The sequence below is a fragment of the Bombina bombina genome, chromosome 3, assembly GCF_027579735.1.
Source record: "Bombina bombina isolate aBomBom1 chromosome 3, aBomBom1.pri, whole genome shotgun sequence".
In the NCBI taxonomy this organism is placed as follows: Eukaryota; Metazoa; Chordata; class Amphibia; order Anura; family Bombinatoridae; genus Bombina; species Bombina bombina.
The window spans coordinates 1,180,164,783-1,180,192,264 of NC_069501.1; the positions used below are offsets into that span (position 1 = coordinate 1,180,164,783).

Below are 27,482 nucleotides of genomic sequence, written 5' to 3' on the forward strand. Positions count from 1 at the left end.
CAGAAGGTCAGAAACAACCCAAACATAAAGGGAGTGCAAATTGGAAATGAGGAACATAAGCAGGCATTATATGCCGACGATGTTCTCTACACTCTTACAAGTATTGACACCTCAATACCTGAGCTTTTGAGGGAACTAGAAGAGTACGGAGCTCTGTCTTTCATTTAAATTTATCAAAATCAGAACTCCTTAATATAAATGCACCGGCCGCACACATTCAGCTCTTAGAAACAGACCACAAAGTACCCATAGATGCATCAAAACTGAAATATTTAGGCATATTCTTATCAGCTGAACCCTCAGACATTTTTAAAAATAACTACCTAACCCTGCGGAAGGAGATTATTAATGACTTGTCCTCGTGGAAGAATAAATCTCTATCTTGGTTGGGGAAAATAGGCTTAATCAAGATGAATATATTACCCCGCATATTATATGTAATGCAGACAGTCCCAATCCATCTACCGACAGATTTTTTACCCCAATTACAGAAAACCATAGAGCAATTTGTTTGGACAGGGACTAGACCACGAATACCCAGGAGGACATTATACCTCCCTTGTGACAGGGGAGGCCTGGGCTTTCCTGACTTGGTTTCGTATAGAAGGGCCATCCTGTTACAGAGACTAGCTGAATGGGCACACAACACCACACAAAAACAATGGGTTAGAATAGATGGACAGATTTTCCAACTAAAGAATGTGGGCACGCTGGCGTGGATCCCGGCGTCAAAACGTCCCAAATTGATCCAAAAGTATAATTTAACACTTGAGACCCTTCTTACTTGGGACAGACTAATAGCTACAAGCACACATATTTCCTCCATCTTTTCACCAATGCGCCCCATCATAGAAAATCCCGAAACACCATACTATGACCTTGGCAGGCGGGTGTGCACACCATACAGTTTAAGAACAGGAATTTTACACTTTGCTCAGGAAGGGGGTAGGCTCAAGTCTCAGCAAAAGTTACAGGAACAACTAGGGCCCATTTTTTCCTCATGGAAATAAGATACCACCAGCTCTCGCACTTCCTGATGTCTCATAAACAAAAGGGCAGATTCCTTAGAGATTTAACACCATTTGAAATCCTGTGCACCAGTTCCACTCCACCTAAGAAATTGATTTCCAAGTTATACAAACTCCTCCTTATTCCACCAGATATACAGTTACCCTCATATACTAGGGTTTGGCATAAGGAACTTAACAACACAATAGAAGAAGATGACTGGCTCAAATCATTTGACCTGATTAAACGCTCCTCGGTGTGAGCTAAGGTACAGGAAATACAGCTAAAGCTAGTAACAAGGTGGAATTACACGCCTGCCAGACTACACCAGTTGTTTCCGGCGGCCAATGCGGCCTGTTGGAGGGGGTGCAGGGAGCTGGGTACACTCTTACATATATGGTGGTCTTGCCCCAGGCTGTCCAACTTCTGGGCGACAGTCATGGGCGTAATCTCAGCGAAACTGCATATAGTCATACCAAACACGCCTGAAACCCTACTGTTTATACACCTTCCTAACATTAAAACTAACCATGGGCGGGCTCTTCTTCTGCTAATGCTCACTGGAGCTAAGCGACTTATCCCCAAGATGTGGAAATCTAGGGAAATACCTACGCTTTTGGAATGGCAATCTTCTGTAGAAGAGCTATTAACTTTGGAAAAATTACACTACTTTAAGTGCAACCAATTGGCTAATTTCGAACTGATGTCGGCCCTTTGGAACCCTGCCCCTGCGTGAGGTCTGCAAATTATAACTCGGCTAAATGAAAACACTACTCGAGGCCTTTGGCCTAGCCAGCATCGATCCCCCCCCCCCCCCCATTTTTTTTTCTTTTTTCCTCTCTTCTCCTCTCTCCCCTTCGTCTCCCCTCTCTTACCACTCTTCTTTTCTTTCATCGAATAACGGTAATTACTTTTTTACCCTTCTGGTGTACTGGAGAATTAAATGTTTGTAAAAATTCAACTTACAATGTTTTGTATAATGTTATTTGAAATAATGTTAAAAAGCCAAGCTTTCGGTCATGAAATTTCTGTTTTGGTGCTTGGGAATGCGCTGCGCGCACTCGGGCTACCTTGCTCTGTATAATTTTGTACACTCAAGTGACCTTGTATTATGCTTTGATTTGTCAAATAAAGCTTGTTTGAAAAAAAAAAAAAAAAAGTAACAACTCTAGGTACAGATAAAAAAGTCATAATCTTTTATTTCAAGTCATAAGAAAACATTCACAATGGGAGGCAGACATAAGGATGTCTGCCTCACATCGTTGATGTATTTTTATGACATGAAATAAAGGATTATGATTTTATTTTTATCTGCACCTAGAGTCGCTACTTTATGTGAGCCTATACTTCTTTCAGCAAGTCAATCCCTCGCAGAGTAGCGACTCCTAGCTTGTCATGGCATTTCGGATAAGACAAGCGCAAATCATGTGATAGGGTAACCTCCTCGTGCCGCGGCAAGTGTATCAAATTTGTAGTACCAAGGCTATTAGTACAGGACTGATCATAGGAGGTTCTGGTTCAAGGTAGCACCAATTATCAACGGCTAAAGGAACAGTAAGAAAGTAAAGTTCACTATACTTCGAGTGGAGACACGAAGGTAACAATTTCAGCTTCAGTTTGTCACTTGTCGCAATCATATAAAAAAGTGCACTGTATTGCGTATGGACACGTGAACTATTCGGTACAGATCACTTTTTTAACATTTATCATCATTTTTAATTATTTGAGGTGTTATTTATGAACTTTTTCTGAACATTCATTTTCAAATAGCAACCTGTTTCTTTCATTATCGGTTTGCTTAGTTATTTTATTTAAATTTAGTTAATTGAGGAGATGTCCTCTATTTTACTCTTAGTAAAAAAGTTACTCCTTTATTAATATCAGTGTTCACTAATTTATCGCTAAGTGTTTACATTGAAGTGTTATTATTTCTCATAGGTATTAACCCTTTGTGCTTTTTTCAGAGCTTTGTCTCTCTCTTTTCCTTTTTGTTCATATCATAGTGCGGTAGAAAGACCAGAAGGACTTAGGTATCAGATGGTTTATTGTGCAGCGCTCTAAGTTTCCTTTTCTTAACATATTTCTTCTACTAAGTTGTGTATGTTATTTCCCTGTAGGGGACTAGTGAGAATGATAAATATACTCAATATATCAAGTAAACCACAGGTGTGTACAGAGCAAGGAAGCATATGTCTCCATGAACATCTGCAGACATTTTTCCTAGGAGGGAGGCAAAAAATGAAAGTGCCTCAAACAAAATGGCAACACATGCAGCAGGGGAGAGTTGATTTTGTACAGATAAGTCATTTTAAAAAATGGTGGCTGAATGGCACAATGTTCCCCTGTTTGAATAAATATGTATGTAAGCTGCCAGTTAAATTACCTTTCATGCACACTTTCAAGCAATCAGCAAAATCGGTTGCTGTTTTCTGGATAATACAACGTGAAAACCACCTAAGAAAGAAAAAGCCAAATATATGGTGTCAGGTGGTCCATCGCCTCACGGTATAATATAAGCAGTGCAACATTTCACACAAAAAAAACACCCCCATAAATGTATGCTCATTTGAGAAATTCCTTTCTTTCATGGTGCTTAGAGTTCATGAGCCTTAAAGTGTGGAATTGAATTTCCAGCAGTAGGAGGAGGCAAAGATACCCCTAACATCAGGAGCTTTTAAACCCTCCCACCTCCTTGCACAACTCAGTTTATCGTATAGCTGAGCAGAGGAAAGGTGAACAGAAAGGTGGGAAAGGCAAAGCAGGGTATGAAGAGGTGCAAATAAAGACTACCACCAAAAAGGAAAAAATAAACTGGATGGGGCCTTGAGGAATCTCACCACCATGAAAGAAAGGTATTTATCAGGTAAGCATAAATTATGTTTTCTTTCATAGGGTGGTGATAGTGGACAAGCCTTAACATGTGGGATCTAATACCCAAGCTGTAGAATCCACAAGAAAAAGGGTGGAACAAAAGACTAAAAGGCATTTCTCATTTGCCAGACACTGTAGCGTGAAGGACTTTCCAGCAAAAACCCACTCTGAGGAGGCAAAGTCATCAAAATGATAGAATTTAGTAAATGTGTGAAATGGAAACTAAGTTGGAGCTTTGCAAATCTGTTCAACAGAAGCATAGTTTTTAAAGGCCCAAGAAGTAGAAACTGATCTAGTGGAATAGGCTGTAATACATTTAGGGGCAATATCCCCACCATCAAGTAAGCCTTGTGAATCACTTGTTTTAACCAAGAAGCTAGATAAACAGCAGTAGCTTTTTGTGCTCTACAAGAACCAGAAAATGGACAAATAAAGACTGTCTGAAATATTTAGTCACCTGTAAAATCAATTTTAAGGCCCTAACCAAATCTAGGTTGTGCAGAAGTCTCTCTTTAGGATTTGCAGGATAAGGACATAAAGAAAGGACTAAGATTGAGCTTGCATTCTATTGGCTGTTCCGATCAGCCAACAGAATGCAAGCTTAATCGGATTGGCTGATTGGATCAGCCAATCCGATTGAACTTGAATCTGATTGGCTGATTTAATCAGACAATCAGATTTTTCCTACCTTAATTCCGATTGGCTGATAGAATCCTATCAGCCAATCGGAATTCGAGGAACGCCATCTTGGATGACGTCCCTTAAAGGAACCTTCATTCAGCGAGTAGGCGTCGGTTGAAGAGGATGGATCTGCGTCAGCTGGAAGATGATGGCTCCGCTCTGCTCCGGATGGATGAAGATAGAAGATGCCACTTGGATTAAGATGTCTGCCGGTCCGGATGTCCTCTTCTGCCTGGATAGGATGAAGACTTCTGCCGCTCCGGATGTCCTCTTTTGGTCCATCGGTGCCCGGCTGGGTGAACACGACTCAAGGTAGGGAGATCTTCAGGGGGGTAGTGTTAGGTTTATTTAAGGGGGGTTTGGGTTAGAGTAGGGGTATGTGGGTGGTGGGTTTTAATGTTGGGGGGGTTGTATTTTTTTTTACAGGCAAAAGAGCTGATTACTTAGGGGCATGCCCTTTTAAGGGCTGGTAAAAGAGCTGGTTACTTTTTAATTTAGAATAGGGTAGGCACCTTTATTATTTTGGGGGGCTTTTTTATTTTATCAGGGGACTTAGAGTAGGTGTAATTAGCCTAATATTCTTGTAATCTTTTTTTTATTTTTTGTAATTTAGTTTAGTTTATTTAATTGTATGTAATTGTAGGTAATTTATTTAATTAGAGTGTGTGATTGGGAGTGATAGGTGCGCTACTTATAGCTAAAGGTGTACTTAAAGTATAATTGATATATATCGAAGAAGGATAAGTGAGCAATATAAAAATGTAAATACTAAATAAAACTAAAACTAAAAAGTGTTCATAATTAAATAGTGTTCAATACTGAATTGCTATTTTATAGCACTTGGTGAGATGATAAAGACAATATGAGTCACTGTGAGTGGAAATTATATTTTATAGATCATTTAGAAAAAACATATAAACAATAAATAGTTATACTAAAAACATCAATTTAAAGGGACGTCTCCCTTGTTATATAAAATTCTCAGATATAAAAACATGCATAGAATATTTGACACTTTGACACTTTAGTGGTGTTTACATATGCTGCCCTATACATAAATTTATGCTGGTGTCCGTCACTATTGAACGTATAGGTAAATAGTTGGTGTTTGTATATCCTGCTATATTCAGGTAGATAGTAACAGCAGTGTAGTTCAGATTTGTATAACACTTAAGCCGATGTTACAAAAGTTATTTAATGACAGCGGTGCAGTCCAGATTTACACAACTCTTTTATAAAGTAACAATATTTGTAAATGGATCCTGCACTTAGTGCTAGATGCACGCAGGATGTTAAAAGTTCCAATAGGAGTGTAATAGGATCTTGATAAAGCTCTATTGAGCGAAACGCGTCGACCTTGTGACTGCTGACCCTGCTACTGTGTGAAATAAATACACAAAGAGACTATCTTTTTCTGGATACCTTATGATTTAAGTTTATAAGCTGTAACAACCCGGGTTGCCTATTACACTCCTATTGGAACTTTTAACATCCTGTTTAAGTGCAGGATCCATTTACAAATATCGTTACTTTATAAAAGCTTTCCTCTTATCATTCAAAAGAATTTGTCAAATTCCAGCCAATCCCACCAGAGATACCAAGCGGTGACGTCAGACGCCAGGACACATGCGGCGCTGATCAGTTACCAGGTGAGAAGGGGATTCGGACGCTGCAGACGGGTTTGGAGAATAACAGGTACTGAGAAAATACTGTATAGTAACCTGCCTTACCCGGAGAAAATACTGGTTTAGAAGTAACTTTTGTATCATCAACTAAAGTGTTATGCAAATTTGAACTGCACCGCTGTCATTAAGTAACTTTTGTAACATCGGCTAAAGAGTTGTGTAAATCTGGACTGCACCGCTGTCATTAAATAACTTTTGTAACATCGGCTTAAGTGTTATACAAATCTGAACTACACTGCTGTTACTATCTACCTGAATATAGCAGGATATACAAACACCAACTATTTACCTATACGTTCAATAGAGACGGACACCAGCATAAATTTATGTATGGGGCAGCATATGTAAACACTACTAAAGTGTCAAATATTCTATGCATGTTTTTATATCTGAGAATTTTATATAACAAGGGAGACGTCCCTTTAAATTGATGTTTTTAGTATAACTATTTATTGTTTATATGTTTTTTCTAAATGATCTATAAAATATAATTTCCACTCACAGTGACTCATATTGTCTTTATCATCTCACCAAGTGCTATAAAATAGCAATTCAGTATTGAACACTATTTAATTATGAACACTTTTTAGTTTTAGTTTTATTTAGTATTTACATTTTTATATTGCTCACTTATCCTTCTTCGATATATATCAATTATACTTTAAGTACACCTTTAGCTATAAGTAGCGCACCTATCACTCCCAATCACACACTCTATCGTTTTTTGAAAGACGGAAGGATCTTTCGACCCTTTTAGGTGTTTGGTTACTATCTTTTTTACCAGCGCACTACTAAACCCTCCACATTCACACCAATTTATTTAATTAATTTATTGATAGTGTAGTGTTAGGTTTAATTGTAACTTAGGTTAGGATTTATTTTACAGGTAATTTTGTAATTATTTTAACTAGGTAGCTATTAAATAGTTAATAACTATTTAATAACTATTGTACCTAGTTAAAATAAATACAAAGTTGCCTGTAAAATAAATATAAATACTAAAATAGCTACAATATAATTATTTGTTATATTGTAGCTATATTAGGGTTTATTTTACAGGTAAGTATTTCGTTTTAAATAGGAATACTGTAGTTAATATGATTTAATTTATTTTGTTAGATTAAAATTATATTTAATTTAGGGGGGTGTTAGGGTTAGATTTAGCTTTAGGGGTTAATACATTTATTAGAGTAGCAGATTAGGGGCAGATTAGGGGTTAATAAATATAATATAGGTGTCGGCGATGTTAGGGGTAGCAGATTAGGGGTTCATAGGGATAATGTAGCTTGCGGCGGTGTCCGGAGGGGCAGATTAGGGGTTAATAGTATAATGCAGGTGTCAGCGATAGCGGGGGTGGCAGATTAAGGGTTAATAAGTGTAAGGTTAGGGGTGTTTAGGGGTTCATGTTAGGGTGTTAGGTGTAGACTTAGAGAGTGTTTCCCCATAGGAAACAATGGGGCTGCGTTGGGAGCTGAACGCTGCTTTTTTGCAGGTGTTAGGTTTTTTTTCATCCCAAACTGCCCCATTGTTTCCTATGGGGGAATCGTGCACGAGCACGTTTTGCCAGCTTACCGCTACCATAAGCAACGCTGGTATTGAGGGTTGAAGTGGCGGTACATTCGGCTCAACCCACCCTTTTTGGAGCCTAATGCAGCCCTTCAGACAACTCTAAATACCAGCGTTGTCTTAAGGGCGCGTTGGGAAAAAAAGGACAAAACTCTAAATTTGGCCGAATGTGAATAAATGGGCTTAACAACCGGCAAAACCTGGAAAAAGTTTTGAACATCAGGCAACTTGGATATCTTCTTGTGGTATAAAACAGATATAGCAGAAATTTGGCCTTTAAAAGAACTCTCTGACAAACCCTTATCTAACCCATCTTGAAGAAACTGAAGGATCTTTGGAATCCTAAAAGAATGACAATGAAAACTTTGATCCTCACACCAAGAAAGAACATTTTTCCAAGTTGTGTGATAATTTTTCCTAGTTACAGGTTTTCCATCCTGATGAAGAGTATAAAGAAGAGTATAAATTACAGCGTCAGACAAACCCCTTTGTTTCAAAATTAGGCTTTCAATCTCCACACCGTTAAATTGGTAAAATAAAGGACCTTGAGACAAAAGGTACTAACACTGTGGTAGGGACCATGGAGGAGAGCTGGACATTTGAATCAGATCTGCAGAATGACTGACGCCTTCTCTTGCTCGATCCGAGCAATTATTCTTGGAAGAAGAACAAATGGAGGGAATATATAGGCTAGGCAAAAGGACCACAGTATCACCAGAGCATCTATCAGTTCTGCTCTGGGATGCCTTGATCTGGCACAGTATCTGGGAAGTTTGAAATTGAGATGGGAAGCCATCAGGTCTATTTCCGGAAGGCCCCATCTGCAAACAAACTGATCCTCCTGATTGAGAGACCATTCCCCTGGGTGCAGAGACTGACAACTGAGATAGTCCACTTCCCAATTTTTGACCCCTGGAATGTGGATCACTGACAAGGTACATTGATTGTGTTCTGCCCAGGACAAGATCCAAGATACTTCCTTCATTGCTAAAGGACTTTGAGTCCCTCCCTGATGATTGATGTATGCCCTCCCTGATGATTAATGTATGCCACAGTTGTGATGTTGTCTCACTTCAATCGAATATAACATACCTTTTTTAAGAGAGGCCATGACTGGAGAGCCCAAAAAATATTGCCTAAAGCTCCACAATGTTTATTGGTAACCTCACCTTCTGAGGAAACTAATTTCTAGTGCTCCCCAAACCATGCCCCAGCCCAAAAGACTGGAGTCTGTAGTCACAATTGCCCAAGATGGCTGAAAAAAAGGAAGCTCCAAGGGCAAAAGACTAGTTGTCTATGATTGTCTTACTGTGGAGTCTAGAAAAATCTTATGATCTAAATGAGAGTAATTCCTTGTCCACTTTTTTAGTATACAAAGCTGAAGAAGGCATAAATGAAAGCAAGCAAAAGAAACTGTGTTCGAGACAGCCACCATCAGAACAACCTCCACACAGTGTGCCACTGTCAGATGAACCAAGGGCTGAAGACTGGCACAGGCCCTCTGTAATTTAAGTTTACGCAACTCTGTGAGAGATAGGCGCATGATTACTGAATTTATAGATACCCCCAGAAAGCAGACCTTGGTGCTGGGAGATTTAGAACTCTTTGGCACGTTAATCTTCCAACCGTGGTTGTGTAGGAATAACAGAAGTTTCTGAGTGTGAGAAATTGCCAGAGGCAGAGATGAAGCCTGAATCATCCAAGTAAGGAGCTACTGAAATTTCTTGAGTTCTGATCTTAGCCAATAGAGCTCATAAAGACTTTTGTTAATATTTGGACAGTAGCCAACTCAAACGGAAAAGCAAGAAACTAAAAATGCTTGTCCTGAAAGGAAAACCTGAGGAACTAATGATTTTCCACGTGAATAGAAATATGAAGGTATACACTATGGTGGATATGAACTGACCCTGTTGTACTAGAGGAAGGATAGTATGGATGGGTTCCATTTTGAAAGTAGGAGCTCTCAAATTTTGAAGTCTAGGAAAGGTCTTAAAATTCCCTCCTTCCATGATATAACTAAATAATAAAGAGGTTGGAGTAAAAACCCTGACCCTGTTCTGAGACAGGAATTCTACATCCTGAACACTTTGTAGGAAGGCAGCCACCTTTGAAGGATTTTAGGGACATGGCACAGAAGGAACTTTTGTAACGCTGGGATATAATGCTCAAAACCCAAGGATCCTTCAATGATTGAAACCAAGCCTCCTGAAAGTAGTTCAATCTACCCCCTACCAGAAGTGAAACTAATTCGGGGGCCACACCTTCATGCAGATTTAGAATTGGAGGGATATTTCAAGTTTTGCTTGAATTGAGGACTACGGCTTCTGGAAAGAAGAAGACTTTTGATTTTTGGAAGAGATTTGGAAGAACAAAAGGAACATAAACGATTACCTGATCTGTCTTTACTCTTTGATCTTTTATTCTGAGGGTGGAAGGTGCCTTTACCTTCAGTAACAGTGGAAAATATTGAGCCCAAACCCGATCTAAAAAAAAACTTTCCTTGGAAAGAAAGTCAATAATCTGTTTTTGTAAACCATATCTGCAGACCAAGACTTAGGCCCTAAGGCCCTTTTGGAAAAGATGGAAAAAGACATGTTTTTCACATTAATTCAAATGATATCAACAACTGCATTGCAGATAAGGGAGTTTGCAGTGTGGAGTAACTTTGCAGCTTTGTAGTTCTTCCATAGAGGACTGATTAGAAGATCAGATGAAGTATTAAGCCACAAGGCTGAAGCTCCTGCTACACGCTATTCTCACAGCTGCCTTAGAGAGATAACCCATTTAAAGGAAATTATTTTCCGAGAAAGTCTCTAATTTGTGATCCACAGGATACCTGAAGTAAGTACTATCCTCTACTGGAATGGTAGCACGCTTAGCGAGCGTAAAAATTGTTCCATCAACTTTTGGAATAGACTCCCAAAGCTCCATTTTCTTAGCAGTCAAAGGATACATCCAGTGGTGGGATTCAGCCTGTTCAGGAACTGGAAAAACCTTAGGAGATTTTAGAGAGGACTTCAAAATTAAATCCAGTTTAAAAGCAAGCTTTTTATCCATATGGCCCAAAGTATGAAGGATCTCACAAAGTAAGAAGAGTAAATGGTCAACCTTGAACATAAAGGAGTCATCCGATTTAAAATTACAGTTGGATTCCTGATCAGCTGACAATATTCTGCCATCAGAAGAATAATCAAGATTTGCCCTTACGCTTACTTGCCTGTGGCATAGCTGTTAAAACCTCAGTTACAGTAGAGCAAAGAAAAGTTTTAAACTCTAGAGAAAAGTCTTTAGGAACTCACTGTGCAATACACACAGGAGTAGGACAGACACTCTTAGAAAAATTTTATTAGCAGACTCAAACAGACATTCCACAGCTGGGCTAGGTGCAAACTAATACAGATTTGCAAATTAACACAGCTTGAGAAAAATGATGGTCTGTGGCTCTCCCCTCTAAGGAATCTGAAAGGGATACTGGGGGGACAGACTTATTTGGTTCCATGGTTGTAAAGTGATATGAGAAGAAACAATACTACAGGGAAAAGCAGGCACAATGCTAATGCTATTTAAAAAGTTTTATAGGTAAGCAGTAAATATGATTCAAATGAAATTTACCCCTCAGCTAAATGTGGCAGATTGACTAATTTCTAAGAAAAAATAAACCCCTATGGCTCGATGCATAGGGCAGTCCCCCCCCCAAGCAGCTTGCAGAAAGACAGAAGCGGCAGCGATTGTACGGAGACACCGAAAATTCTGCTGAACTCAGCAACAAGCGTGCAAAGCAGAGGGCGGGAAAAATGTAATTCACACTGAAAGAGAAGCAGTCTGCCAGGATCAATTAACAGCTCAGTAGCTTGTTACATGGCCTGGTTACCACCTTGGAGTAGCTTCTTTTAGACCAATTGGGAATTCCGCAGAGGAAAACTTTCCTGAAGTATATCAGTCTAATACCGCCTAACAAGGTCAGTCCAGCCCTGAAATACCAGGAAATACTACTTTGAACAAGGGAAATGGCAACACCAGACAATTGTTTTGGCCTCCTCAGTGAGGTGCAGCCATATCCCAATAAGCATATTGGGCAAGGAGTCCACCACTCATTTTCTCCATCACACATTAGGGAGACTTCCCCAGGGTCATAATAGAAATACATACAGAAATAGAAGCAATCTGCCAGGAACGAGTAACAGCTCAGTGGCTTGTTCTATGGCCTAGTTATTACCTGGGAGTAGCTTCTTTTAGCCCAATAGTGCTTTTCACAGAGAAAAACAAGGGAAATGGCAAAATGTTCAGCCTCCATTTGGCCCCATCAGTGAGGTGCAGCCATATCCCGCTAAGCACATTGAGCTAGGAGTCCACGTATGTTTTTTTCTGGGAAAAAATGTAACCTCAGTGTTAACAAAGTACACCCCCGCCATTCTTAAAGAATAAAGAGTATGCTTTCCAAACAGAGTGTGCATAGACCAATTCCCCCATAGCAATAGCACCCTCAAACAGCCTCAGATAACACTTAAAAGGTATACCACCCCTACTAAGATACCAAAGTAAAAAATAAAAAAAAGCCTTAGATAATTTGCCACCAGCTGAGCCCATAAAACCTTTGAGTCATGTATGGAGATAGTGTACATATGACTGTATATACTACATAACCCACAGTAGCACTTCTTAATGCTGTGTGAAGTATAATTGTAACATAGCTATGCTATACATGTCAGTGTATCTATTAATATACTTCAGGCTATGTGAGTGCACTGTACTTACCTTGAAAGACACCCACTTCACTGAGCTTACCAGCTGTAAAGAAGAGCTGTTTCCAGTATAGAGTCCATTCTGTGCTGTGAAGGTAACAGCCGAGGATATTAGAAAGGAGCACAACAAAGACACAGCAGGAGGAGACTAAGGACAGCTCCCCGTGACACCTGTGAAAGGCATGTTACCAAAAAAACATAGGGAAATATTGCGTCACTACCCAGCACTTCTATACTCCTGTCTCAAAGGCTTGTCGATTGAGAGGGGTAACAGACCTCACATAGGTCTGAGCACCCCTTTCAGCGTAGAATCTGGAGCACCTCAAATCTTCACCTACTCCTGGGAGGCAAAAAAAAACTGAGTTATAAAGGGAGGTGGGAGGGTTTAAAGGCTTGTGGATTCTCACCAACCTATGAAAGAAAAGACTACTATTCCCTTAAGGCATTTAATCAAACTTCTCTACACCACATGATCTGAACCCCAAGTAAACAACAGAGGTTTGCAGAGTTTATCCGCTATATTTTTATACTATATGGTAAAGTACACAACAGTGAGTAACCATTCAAACAAAGGTTTTTTTATACATAAAATAATGCTCTTGGAACTTTCGTCATAAAGATGCAGATTAAAATTCTAGGTATTTGCAATGAACACTGAAGAAGTATTACTTTTACTGTTACATCCTGATTTATTTGGACTTCAAAATATTGGGGCATAAATATACTAATATGCTGTTTGACAAATGAAAGCAGCTATATTGCTGACTGAACTTACCTTGTAAGCCGTGAGTTGGTACTAGCCACAAATCCCACGACAGAGTTGGATTTACTTAGCGCATCTTTATTAACATCTACTCCGACTACCATAAGGGATTTAAGCTGTAAAATAAATTGTAAATTTTTGTAAGATAAATGCATTCAAAAACAGCAGTCTTTTAAAGTAAAAACAATATTTACTAACAAAAAACTAGGGATGGGCGAAGATGTAAACAATTAAATTCACTTTGTCAAACAAATAGTCACATGGGCATTTATTTGTACCAAAAAATGTTAGATAATAAGGATACAAAATAATGCACAAAATTTGTTAAACAAAAATGTTATTTCCTGTTTTCGAATGTTAAACATTAGATTAAAACATTATTATTTATAAAAATTATTGAAATCAAAACTGTTTTCATTTTTGTTATAAATAATACTTTGATTGCAAAGCATTCAAAATCGATGGTAAAACCTACTACATTTTTTAATTTGAAAAAGAATCTCAATAAAATTTGAATAATTGAACCAATTAACAAATGTTCATTAACATTCAAAAAATCTAATTAGTTGAACGAATGTTAGAATGTTAAGCATTCGAAATTCGTCACAAACTAACAAATTAAATTTTTTGTTGTTTTAATTCTCATGTTTTTTTTAACATGTAGGTTAAGGGGGTTAATAGCACTGAGAGGGGATCTTAGTGGTAGGTAATGGATTTAGATTTTATAGTGATTTAACAAGCTTTTTTCCCATCCTTTAAGAGTTGTACAACTTTTAAAAAATTCCTAAAGACACACGTAGAAGCAAAGAATGGTAACAGTACTCAGCAACAACAAGAAAACCATAACTATAATCCTGTAGCGGATCCTATATAAAGGATAGAGGCTGTTACACAACTTTACCCAGCTTGCATTACCACTATGCCATGGGTTGAGTAACTAAGGCCTAGATTTGGAGTTCGGCGGTAGCCGTCAAAACCAGCGTTAGAGGCTCCTAACGCTGGTTTTGGCCGCCCGCTGGTATTTGGAGTCAGTGATTAAAGGGTCTAACGCTCACTTTTCAGCCGCGACTTTTCCATACCGCAGATCCCCCTACGCCATTTGCGTATCCTATCTTTTCAATGGGATCTTCCTAACGCCGGTATTTAGAGTCGTTTCTGAAGTGAGCGTTAGAGCTCTAACGACAAAACTCCAGCCGCCTGAAAATAGCAGGAGTTAAGAGCTTTCTGGCTAACGCCGGTTCATAAAGCTCTTAACTACTGTACCCTAAAGTACACTAACACCCATAAACTACCTATGTACCCCTAAACCGAGCTCCCCCCACATCACCGCCACTCGATTAAAATATTTTAACCCCTAATCTGCCGACCGCCACCTACGTTATACTTATGTACCCCTAATCTGCTGCCCCTAACCCCGCCGACCCCTGTATTACATTTATTAACCCCTAACCTGCCCCCCACAACGTCGCCGCCAGCTACTTAAAATAATTAACCCCTAATCTTCCGACCGCAAAGCGCCGCCACCTACGTTATCCCTATGTACCCCTAATCTGCTGCCCCTAACACCGCCGACCCCTATATTATATTTATTAACCCCTAATCTGCCCCCCTCAACGTCGCCGACACCTGCTTACACTTATTAACCCCTAATCTGCCGAGCGGACCGCACCGCTACTATAATAAAGTTATTAACCCCTAACCCGCCTCACTAACCCTATCATAAATAGTATTAACCCCTAATCTGCCCTCCCTAACATCGCCGACACCTACCTTCAATTATTAACCCCTAATCTGACGACCGGAGCTCATCGCTACTATAATAAATGGATTAACCCCTAAAGCTAAGTCTAACCCTAACACTAACACCCCCCTAACTTAAATATAATTTACATCTAACGAAATAAATTAACTCTTATTAAATAACTTATTCCTATTTAAAGCTAAATACTTACCTGTAAAATAAATCCTAATATAGCTACAATATAAATTATAATTATATTATAGCTATTTTAGGATTAATATTTATTTTACAGGCAACTTTGTAATTATTTTAACCAGGTACAATAGCTATTAAATAGTTAAGAACTATTTAATAGTTACCTAGTTAAAATAATAACAAATTTACCTGTAAAATAAATCATAACCTAAGATATAATTAAACCTAACACTACCCTATCAATACATTAATTAAATAAACTACCTACAATTACCTACAATTAACCTAACACTACACTATCAATAAATTAATTAAACACAATTCCTACAAATAAATACAATTAAATAAACTAGCTAAAGTACAAAAAATAAAAAAGAACTAAGTTACAAAAAATAAAAAAATATTTACAAACATAAGAAAAATATTACAACAATTTTAAACTAATTACACCTACTCTAAGCCCCCTAATAAAATAACAAAGCCCCCCAAAATAAAAAATTCCCTACCCTATTCTAAATTAAAAAAGTTACAAGCTCTTTTACCTTACCAGCCCTGAACAGGGCCCTTTGCGGGGCATGCCCCAAGAATTTCAGCTCTTTTGCCTGTAAAAAAAAACATACAATACCCCCCCCCAACATTACAACCCACCACCCACATACCCCTAATCTAACCCAAACCCCCCTTAAAGAAACCTAACACTAAGCCCCTGAAGATCTTCCTACCTTGTCTTCACCATCCAGGTATCACCGATCCGTCCTGGCTCCAACATCTTCATCCAACCCAAGCGGGGGTTGGCGATCCATCATCCGGTGCTGAAGAGGTCCAGAAGAGGCTCCAAAGTCTTCCTCCTATCCGGCAAGAAGAGGACATCCGGACCGGCAAACATCTTCTCCAAGCGGCATCTTCGATCTTCTTCCATCCGGTGCGGAGCGGGTCCATCTTGAAGCAGGCGAGGCGGATCCATCCTCTTCTTCCGTTGTCTCCCGACTAATGACGGTTCCTTTAAGGGACGTCATCCAAGATGGCGTCCCTCGAATTCCGATTGGCTGATAGGATTCTATCAGCCAATCGGAATTAAGCCAATAGAATGCGAGCTCAATCTGATTGGCTGATTGGATCAGCCAATCGGATTGAACTTGATTCTGATTGGCTGATTCCATCAGCCAATCAGAAAATTACTACCTTAATTCCGATTGGCTGATAGAATCCTATCAGCCAATCGGAATTCGAGGGACGCCATCTTGGATGACGTCCCTTAAAGGAACCGTCATTAGTCGGGAGACAACGGAAGAAGAGGATGGATCCGCGTCGCCTGCTTCAAGATGGACCCGCTCCGCACCGGATGGAAGAAGATCGAAGATGCCGCTTGGAGAAGATGTTTGCCGGTCCGGATGTCCTCTTCTTGCCGGATAGGAGGAAGACTTTGGAGCCTCTTCTGGACCTCTTCAGCACCGGATGATGGATCGCCAACCCCCGCTTGGGTTGGATGAAGATGTTGGAGCCAGGACGGATCGGTGATACCTGGATGGTGAAGACAAGGTAGGAAGATCTTCAGGGGCTTAGTGTTAGGTTTCTTTAAGGGGGGTTTGGGTTAGATTAGGGGTATGTGGGTGGTGGGTTGTAATGTTGGGGGGGGGGTATTGTATGTTTTTTTTTACAGGCAAAAGAGCTGAAATTCTTGGGGCATGCCCCGCAAAGGGCCCTGTTCAGGGCTGGTAAGGTAAAAGAGCTTGTAACTTTTTTTAATTTAGAATAGGGTAGGGAATTTTTTATTTTGGGGGGCTTTGTTATTTTATTAGGGGGCTTAGAATAGGTGTAATTAGTTTAAAATTGTTGTAATATTTTTCTTATGTTTGTAAATATTTTTTTATTTTTTGTAACTTAGTTCTTTTTTATTTTTTGTACTTTAGCTAGTTTATTTAATTGTATTTATTTGTAGGAATTGTGTTTAATTAATTTATTGATAGTGTAGTGTTAGGTTAATTGTAGGTAATTGTAGGTAGTTTATTTAATTAATGTATTGATAGGGTAGTGTTAGGTTTAATTATATCTTAGGTTAGGATTTATTTTACAGGTAAATTTGTTATTATTTTAACTAGGTAACTATTAAATAGTTCTTAACTATGTAATAGCTATTGTACCTGGTTAAAATAATTACAAAGTTGCCTGTAAAATAAATATTAATCCTAAAATAGCTATAATATAATTATAATTTATATTGTAGCTATATTAGGATTTATTTTACAGGTAAGTATTTAGCTTTAAATAGGAATAATTTATTTAATAAGAGTTAATTTATTTCGTTAGATGTAAATTATATTTAAGTTAGGGGGGTGTTAGTGTTAGGGTTAGACTTAGCTTTAGGGGTTAATCCATTTATTATAGTAGCGATGAGCTCCGGTCGTCAGATTAGGGGTTAATAATTGAAGGTAGGTGTCGGCGATGTTAGAGAGGGCAGATTAGGGGTTAATACTATTTATGATAGGGTTAGTGAGGCGGGTTAGGGGTTAATAACTTTATTATAGTAGCGATCAGGTCCGCTCGGCAGATTAGGGGTTAATACGTGTAGGCAGGTGTCGGCGACGTTGAGGGGGGCAGATTAGGGGTTAATAAATATAATATAGGGGTCGGCGATGTTAGGGCAGCAGATTAGGGGTACATAGGGATAACGTAGGTTGCGGCGGTTTACGGAGCGGCAGATTAGGGGTTAAAAAAAATATGCAGGGGTCAGCGATAGCAGGGGCGGCAGAATAGGGGTTAATAAGTGTAAGGTTAGGGGTGTTTAGACTCGGGGTACATGTTAGAGTGTTAGGTGCAGACGTAGGAAGTGTTTCCCCATAGGAAACAATGGGGCTGCGTTAGGAGCTGAACGCTGCTTTTTTGCAGGTGTTAGGTTTTTTTTCAGCTCAAACAGTCCCATTGTTTCCTATGGGAGAATCGTGCACGAGCACGTTTTTGAGGCTGGCCGCGTCCGTAAGCAACTCTGGTATCGAGAGTTGCATTTGCGGTAAAAATGCTCTACGCTCCTTTTTTGGAGCCTAACGCAGCATTTGTTTGAACTCTCGATACCAGAGTTAAATTTATGGTGCGGCCAGAAAAAAACCCGCGGAGCGTTAACAGCCCTTCTACCGCCAAACTCCAAATCTAGGCCATAGCTAGTTATTTGCTACTTGTACAGAGCCAATTATACAGTGTCTGACTTTTAAAAAAATAAAATAAAAGGCAGACATTTTGTTAACAATGATGCTGCCAACAATTTGAATGAAATGCATTGTCAGTCTCCCTTAAAGCAAAAGGTTTATAAGCCAAACTTATAAGAGTTGGTCCTAGTAAATTCTTATAATATATAAATACAGGTGAACTTTTTCCCCTGTAACAAAGGAAAAACATAATTTATGTAAGAACTTACCTGATAAATTAATTTCTTTCATATTGGCAAGAGTCAATATGGGCCTCATGGCCTCATGGCCAATATGAAAGACATGAATTTATCAGGTAAGTTCTTACATAAATTATATTTTCTTTCATGTAATTGGCAAGAGTCCATGATCTAGTGACATATGGGATAGAAATACCCAAGATGTGGGAGACCACAGAAGAGTCACTAGGAAGGGAGGGATAAAATAAAAACAGCTATTTCCGCTGAAAAAATTAAATACACAAAAAAATAAGTCTTTCTTAAAAAACTTCACATAGATTTCAAGAAAAAAACTTCAATCATACGCAGAAGAATCAAACTAAAACAGCTGCCTGAAGAACGTTTCTACCAAAGACTGCTTCAGAAGAAGCAAATACATCAAAATGGTAAAATTTTATAAATGTATGCAAAGAAGACCAAGTTGCTGCTTTACAAATCTGACTAACCGAAGCTTTATTCTTAAAAGCCCAAAAAGTGGTGACTGATCTAGTAGAATGAGCTGTAATTCTCTGAGGAGGAGACTGTCCCATCTCAACATAAGCCTTGTGAATCAAAAGCTTTAACCAAGATGCCAAAGAAATGGCAGAGGCTTTCTGACCTTTCCTAGGACCAGAAAAAACAACAAATAGACTAGAAGTCTTCATGAAATCTTTAGTAGCTTCGACATAATATTTCAAAGCTCTTACAACATCCAAAGCATGTAGATCTTTCAATAGTATTCTTGGGATTAGGGCACAAGGAAGGAACAACAATTTCCCTACTAATGTTGTTAGAATTCACAACATTAGGAAGAAATTTAAACGTCCGCAAAACAGCCTTATCCTGATGGAAAATCAGAAAAGGAGACTCACAAGATGGAGCGCACAATTCAGAAACTCTTTTAGCTGAAGAGATAGCCAAAATGAACAACACTTTCCAAGAATGTAATATCCAAAGAATGCATAGGCTCAAAAGGAGGAACCTGCAAAGCCTTCAAAACCAAATTAAGACTCCAAGGAGGAGAGATTGATTTAATAACCGGCTTGATACAAACTAAAGCCTGAACAAAACAGTGAATATCAGGAAGATTAGCAATTTTTCTGTGAAATAAAACAGAAAGAGCAGAGATTTGTCCCTTGTACTTGCAGAAAAACCTTTATCCAAACCATCCTGAAGAAACTGTAAAATTCTAAGAATTCTAAAAGAATGTCAAGAGAATTTATGAGAAAAACACCATAATATATAGGTTTTCCAAACCCGATAATAAATCTTTCTTGAAACAGACTTACGAGCCTGTAGCATAGTATTAATCACTGAGTCAGAGAAACTTCTATGACTAAGCACTAAGCGTTCAATTGACATACCTTCAAATTTAGCGATTTGAGATCCTGATGGAAAAATGGCCCTTGAGACAGAAGGTCTGGCCTTAAAGGAAGTGGCCAAGGTTGGCAACTGGACATCCAGACAAGGTCCACATACCAAAACCTGTGAGGCCACACTGGTGCTATCAGAAACACATACGATTGTTCCAATATGATCTTGGAGATCACCCTTGGAAGGAGAACTAGAGGCGGAAAAATGTAAGCAGGTGGGTAAAACCAAGGAACTGCTAACACATCCTCCACCCCCGCCTGAGGATCTCTGGACCTGGAAAGGTACCTGGGAAGCTTCTTGTTTAGATGGGAAGCCATCAGATCTATTTCGGGGAGATCCCACATCAGTACAATCTGACAAAATACATCTGGATGGAGAGACCACTCCCCTGGATGTAAAGACTGACGACTGAGATAATTCCCTTCCCAATTGTCTACACCTGGAATATGTATTGCAGAAATTAGACAGGAGTTGGATTCTGCCCAAAAAAGTATCCAAGATACTTCTTTCATCGCAAAAGGACTGTGAGTCCCCCCTTGATGATTGACATATGCCACAGTTGTGATATTGTCTGTCTGAAAACGAATGAATAAATCTCTCTTTAACATTGGCCAAGCCTGAAGAGCCCTAAAAATAGCACGGAGTTCTAAAATATTGATTGGTAACCTCGCCTCTTGAGGATTCCAAACTCCTTGTGCTGTCAGAGACCCCGAGACAGCTCCCCAATATGAGAGACTTGCATCTGTTAAATTAACAGTCCAGGCAGGATGAACAAAAGATGCCCCTTGAATAATCCGATGATGGACTAACCACCAGGACAGAGAGAGTTGAATGTTGGGATTTAAGTATATCAACTGTGATATCCGAGTATAATCCCTGCACCATTGATTCAGCATGCAAAGCTGCAGAGGTCTAATATGAAAATGAGCAAAGTGGATCGCATCCGATGCTGCATTCATGAGACCTAAAACTTCCATGCACATAGCCACTGAAGGGAATGATCCAGACTGAAGGTTTTGACAGGCAGAAACCAATTTCATTCATCTTTTGTCTGTTAAAGACAAAGTCACAGAGGCCCATTTATCAAGCTCCGGATGGAGCTTGAGGGCCTGTGTTTCTGGCGAGTCTTCAGATTTGCCAGAAACAGCAGTTATGAAGCAGCGGTCTAAAGCAGGCGGACAGAGATCGCCACAATTCAACCCGATCGAGTACGATCGGATTGATTGACACTTCCCTGCGGGCAGCCGATTGGCCGCGAGTCTGCAGGGGGCGGCAATGCTGAATATGGAGAGCGTATTGCTCTCCGCATTCAGTGATGTCTGTCGGACCTGATCCGCACTGTCGGATCAGGTCCGACAAACATTTGGTAAATCGGCCTCATGGACACTGAATCTATCTGAAAGCCTAAAATGGTGACCCTTGTCAATGGAATCAAGGAACTCTTTGGTAAATTGATCCTCCAACCATGTCTTCAAAGAAACAACACAAGTTGATGCGTGTGAGATTCTGCTAAATGAAAAAGATTGAGCCAGTACCAAGATATTGTCCAAATAAGGAAACACTGCAATACCCTGCTCTCTGATAACAGATAGAAGGGCACCGAGAACCTTTAAAAAGATTCTTGGAGCTGTTGCTAGGCCAAATGGAAGAGCAAAAAACTGGTAATGCTTGTCTAGAAAAGAGAATCTCAGAAACCGATAGTGGTCTGGATAAATCGGAATATAAAGATACGCATCCTGTAAGTCTATTGAGGAAATGTAATGACCTTGCTGAACAAAAGGCAGAATAGTCCCTATAGTCACCATCTTGAAAAATGATTAAAAAACTTCAGATCCAGAACTGGTGTGAAAGAATTTTCCTTCTTCGGGACAATGAATAGATTTGAATAAAAACCAGACCCTGTTCCAGAATTGGAACTGGTACAATCACTCCTGAAAGCTCTAGATCTGAAACACATTTCAGAAAAGCCTGAGCTTTCACAGGATTTGTTGGAACGTGAGAAAGAAAAAATTTTCTCACAGGAGGTCTTATTCTGAAACCAATTCGATACCCCTGGGAGACAATATTCTGAATCCAATGATTCTGAATGGAACCTGCCTAAACGTCTTGAAATAAGTTCAATCTTCCCCCCACCAGTAAAACTGGATCGAGGGCCGCACCTTCATGCAGTCTTGGGGCTGGCTTTGGTTTCTTGTGGGCTTGGATTTATTCCAACTCGAGGAAGGCTTCCAATTGGAGCTAGAGCCCTTAGGGGAAGGAGTGGTTTTCTGTTCCCTATTCTGACGAAAGGAACGAAACCCATTAGAAGCTCTAGATTTGCCTTTAGACTTTTTATCTTGAAGCAAAAAAATTCCCTCCCCCCAGTAATAGTGGAAATAATTGAATCCAACTGAGAACCAAACAAATTATTACCCTGGAATGAAAGAGAGAGTAACCTAGATTTAGATACCATGTCAGCATTCCATGATTTCAGCCATAAAGCTCTTCTAGCTAAAATAGCTAAAGACATAGGCCTCTATTTAACAAGATCTGGCAGACCTGATCTGACAGTGCGGATCAGGTCTGCCAGACCTCGCTGAATACGGCGAGCAATACGCTTGCCGTATTCAGCATTGCACCTATGGGCCGCCAGCAGGGGGGTGTCAATCAACCCGATCGTATTCGATCGGGTTGATTTCCGGCGATGTCTGTCCACCTGCTCAGAGCAGGCGGACAGGTTATGGAGCAGCGGTCTTTGTGACCGCTGCTTCATAACTGCTGTTTCTGGCGAGCTTGCGGGCTCGCCAGAAACATGGGGCATCAAGCTCCATTCGGAGCTTGATAGATAGGCCCCATAGTTTTAACATTTATCTTGATGATATCAAAAATAGCATCACAGATAAAATAATTAGCATGTTGAAGCAAACGAACAACGCTATGCAAATCAGAGTCTTTTTCCCATTGTGCTAAGCAATCCAACCAAAAAGTTGATGCAGCCGCAATATCAGCCATAGAAATGGCAGGTCTAAGCATATTGCCAGAATGCAAATAAGCCTTCCTTAGATAAGATTAAATTTTTCTATCTAAAGGATCCTTAAAAGAGGCACTATCTTCCGTAGGAATAGTACTACGTTTAGCAAGAGTAGAAATAGCCCCATCAACCTTAGGGATTTTTTGCCAAAACTCTAATCTAGCCACTGGCAAAGGATACAACTTTTTAAACCTTGAAGAAGGAACAAAAGAAGTACCAGGCTTAGACCATTCCTTAGCAATCACATAAGAAATAGCATCAGGAACAGGAAACACCTCAGGAGTAGTCACAGGAGGTTTATAGATAGAATTTAAATGTTTACTGGATTTAATATCAAGAGGACCAGACTCCTCAATATCCAAAGTTATTAACACTTCTTTTAACAAAGAACGAATATACTCAATCTTAAAAAGTTAAGATGATTTATCAGTGTCAATGTCTGAATGTCTGAAGTAGGATCCTCTGAACCAGAGAGATCCTCATCAAAGGAGGATATATCAGTATGTTGTTGGTCATTACAAATTTCATCAGTATTATGAGAAGTTTTAAAAGACCTTTTACGTTTATTTGAAGGCGGTATAGCAGCCATCGCCTTCTGTATCGCATCAGCAATATAATTTTTCATAACAACAGGGATATCATGTACTTTAAATGTTGAAGGAACAACAGATACTGTACTAGCACTAATAGAAACCATCTCTGCATTCAAAAGCTTATCATGACGACTGCTACATACTACAGCTAGAGATATAATCTCCACTAGCTTACAACAGATAGACTCTTTGGTAGAACAGCATGGTTCCTACAGCAGCTTCTGAGACAGGATCAGATTGAGACATCTTGTAAAATATAAAAAAAAGAAAAATAACATTAAACAGAAATATCTTATTTCCACATATAGCGGTTTCAGGAATGGGAAAAAATGCAAGTGCTAAATTTGGCAAAAAAGTAAATAGCATAGCCCTCTGAGCATAAAGAAGGCAAGGGGCATATAGGAAGTGAGGTAAAATAAAAACAGCATTTTGTGCCCTTGCGAGCTTAATTTGCCCGCAAGTTTTCCAAGAAAAAACAAGTTAAATTGAAAAAAAGACTATACCCCAGGTAAGACAATCTTCCTAAACATGATTCCCAAAATGAAACTGCTGGACTGCAAAGGGAAATACACATAGACCTGACTCATGGCAAATATAAGTAAAATACATATATTTAAAACTTTACATTAATGCATAAAGCACCAAACCATAGCTGAGAGTTAGCTGAGAGTGTCTTAAAATAATGATACCTACTTACCGAAAGATATCCATCTACATAAAGCAGATAGCCAAACCAGTACTGTATTTATAGGCATTTTGAGGTTTGGGAAACTTTGCCCCTCCTGGTAGGATTGTATATCCCATACGTCACTAGCTCATGGACTCTTGCCACTTACATAAAAGAAATGTACATTCTTTAATGGAAACAAATGTAAATGTTCACATGTCTAATGTTAACTATCTTACTTCTGTTTCCTTATTTATCACAATAAACTCCAGTAAACATATTTGCTACTTAAAACTCACAGGAATGTCCACCGCCCAAAGCTCTCCTCCCAGTTTACAGATCATCTGCATGGCGATTTTAGTGGCGACGCTCATCAGCATGTGCTGCTTGCTTAGAGTACGACTTTGCACACACTGGCAGGGAACAGGCCGCTCCAGGCTCAGATACTTCTTTATGGAATCATAGCAATCCTTTTGATTGGAAGGCAGTACACAAAATACCTGAGCACATGCAAAGGAAAGAAAACAAGTAAATGCAACATTAGAGGTCGGTTAATAAAATGTATTTCTAAAATTAACCAGATATCAGATAAATGTGCCACAAATGTCCCCAAAATACAGTCTATCGTTTTTTTATTCTTTAATAGATTTACTGCACTTGGCAGTATTTTGGGGGTAAAATTGGTGGGAGTGGGGTGTTAGGAAGAAAACTGCACTGAAAAGTGCCTTTACATTGCGGTCTATGGGAACTGTGTGTTCCCTGTAAAGATATAGGAATATGCTGATATACATATATATCCATGTGTTAATGTGTGTATATACACATATTAACACAAACATATATGTTTTTGGAATTGAACTTTCTTGAGCTTTATTTAAAAGAGTGCTGAATTCCCTGTCTTTATATACCAGGATTACAGTCCTGGTTTTTCTTCTATATTTTTCCACTACATATATATATATATATATATATATATATATATATATATATATATATATATATGAAACAATCATATAAGCATAGTAAAGCAAACAATTCCAGTTGTCCACACATAAGCACAAAAAATTAAGAGACAATTACAGGTCAAGAACAAATGACAACAATAAGTACACTGCCACACTTGATAACCTGTGATTATTGACTATTATGCATCAGAAACAAAAAACATAATTTATGTAGGAACTTACCTGATAAATTCATTTCTTTCATATTAGCAAGAGTCCATGAGCTAGTGACGTATGGGATATACATTCCTACCAGGAGGGGCAAAGTTTCCCAAACCTCAAAATGCCTATAAATACACCCCTCACCACACCCACAAATCAGTTTAACGAATAGCCAAGAATTAGAATAATTGTGCTTTATACAAAAAAATCATAACCACCTCAAAAAGGGTGGGCCTCATGGACTCTTGCTAATATGAAAGAAATGAATTTATCAGGTAAGTTCCTACATAAATTATGTTTCTTTTCATGAGCTAGTGACGTATGGGATAATGAATACCCAAGATGTGGATCTTCCACGCAAGAGTCACTAGAGAGGGAGGGATAAAATAAAGACAGCCAATTCCGCTGAAAAATAATCCACACCCCAAAATAAAGTTTAAATCTTATAATGAAAAAACTGAAATTATAAGCACAAGAATCAAACTGAAACAGCTGCCTGAAGTACTTTTCTACCAAAATCTGCTTCAGAAGAAGAAAACACATCCAAATGGTAGAATTTAGTAAAAGTATGCAAAGAAGACCAAGTTGCTGCTTTGCAAATCTGATCAAACGAAGCTTCATTCCTAAATGCCCAGGAAGTAGAGACTGACCTAGTCGAATGAGCTGTAATCCTTTGAGGCGGAGTTCTACCCGACTCTACATAAGCATGATGAATCAAGGATTTTAACCAAGATGCCAAAGAAATGGCAGAAGCCTTTTGACCTTTCCTAGAACCAGAAAAGATAACAAATAGACTAGAAGTCTTTCGGAAATCTTTAGTAGCTTCAACATAATATTTCAAAGCTCTAACTACATCCAAAGAATGCAACAATCTTTTCTTAGAGTTCTTAGGATTAGGACACAACGAAGGAACCACAATTTCTCTACTAATGTTGTTAGAATTCACAACCTTAGGTAAAAATTTAAATGAAGTTCGCAAAATCGCCTTATCCTGATGAAAAATCAGAAAAGGAGACTCACAAGAAAGAGCAGATAATTCAGAAACTCTTCTAGCAGAAGAGATGGCCAAAAGAAACAAAACTTTCCAAGAAAGTAATTTAATATCCAGCGAATGCATAGGTTCAAACGGAGGAGCTTGAAGAGCCCCTAGAACCAAATTCAAACTCCAAGGAGGAGAAATTGACTTAATAACAGGTTTTATACAAACCAAAGCTTGTACAAAACAATAAATATCAGGAAGACTAGCAATCTTTCTGTGAAAAAGAACAGAAAGAGCAGAGATTTGTCCTTTCAAGGAACTTGCAGACAAACCTTTATCCAAACCATCCTGAAGAAACTGTAAAATTCTAGGAATTCTAAAAGAATGCCAAGAAAAAAGATGAGAAAAACACCAAGAAATATAAGTCTTCCAGACTCGATAATATATCATCCTAGATAGAGATTTACGAGCCTGTAACATAGTATTAATTATGGAGTCAGAGAAACCTCTATGACTGAGAATCAAGCGTTCAATCTCTATACCTTCAAATTTAAGGATTTGAGATCCTGATGGAAAAAAAGGACCTTGCGATAGAAGGTCTGGTCTTAACGGAAGAGTCCACGGTTGGCAAGGAGCCATCCGGACAAGATCTGCATACCAAAACCTGTGAGGCCATGCTGGAGCCACCAGCAGAATAAACGAACGCTCCTTTAGAATTTTGGAAATCACTCTTGGAAGAAGAACTAGATGCGGAAAGATATAAGCAGGATGATACTTCCAGGGAAGTGACAATGCATCCACTGCTTCCGCCTGAGGATCCCTGGATCTGGACAGATACCTGGGAAGCTTCTTGTTTAGATGAGAAGGGGTAAAAAACAAGTGAGGGGAGCTGTGTGTATTTCAATACATAAATAATATGTGTTACCGTGACCTTTAAATGAGCTTCTCGTATTGGTTTCAAAATTCAATCATAATATATATTGCGCTGTGATAAGGTAAACAAATAGGTGAAAATTGGGTGAAAAATAGTGAAAATATGACTAC

The 27,482-nt window shown here is 39.0% G+C and overlaps 1 protein-coding gene across 1 annotated transcript in view; it reads right to left on the bottom strand.

Annotated features, from left to right (window-relative positions):
• The window catches only part of PIWIL4 (piwi like RNA-mediated gene silencing 4), a 684,822-nt gene that overhangs the window by 117,953 nt on the left and 539,387 nt on the right, over positions 1 to 27,482 (bottom strand). Inside the window, exons 13-15 of the mRNA XM_053705591.1 lie at positions 24,593 to 24,793; positions 13,329 to 13,432; positions 3,392 to 3,462 (exon numbers count right to left, since the gene is read on the bottom strand). Of these exons, the coding sequence (XP_053561566.1) occupies positions 3,392 to 3,462; positions 13,329 to 13,432; positions 24,593 to 24,793 (376 nt within the window). The remainder of the gene's footprint in view (positions 1 to 3,391; positions 3,463 to 13,328; positions 13,433 to 24,592; positions 24,794 to 27,482) is intronic.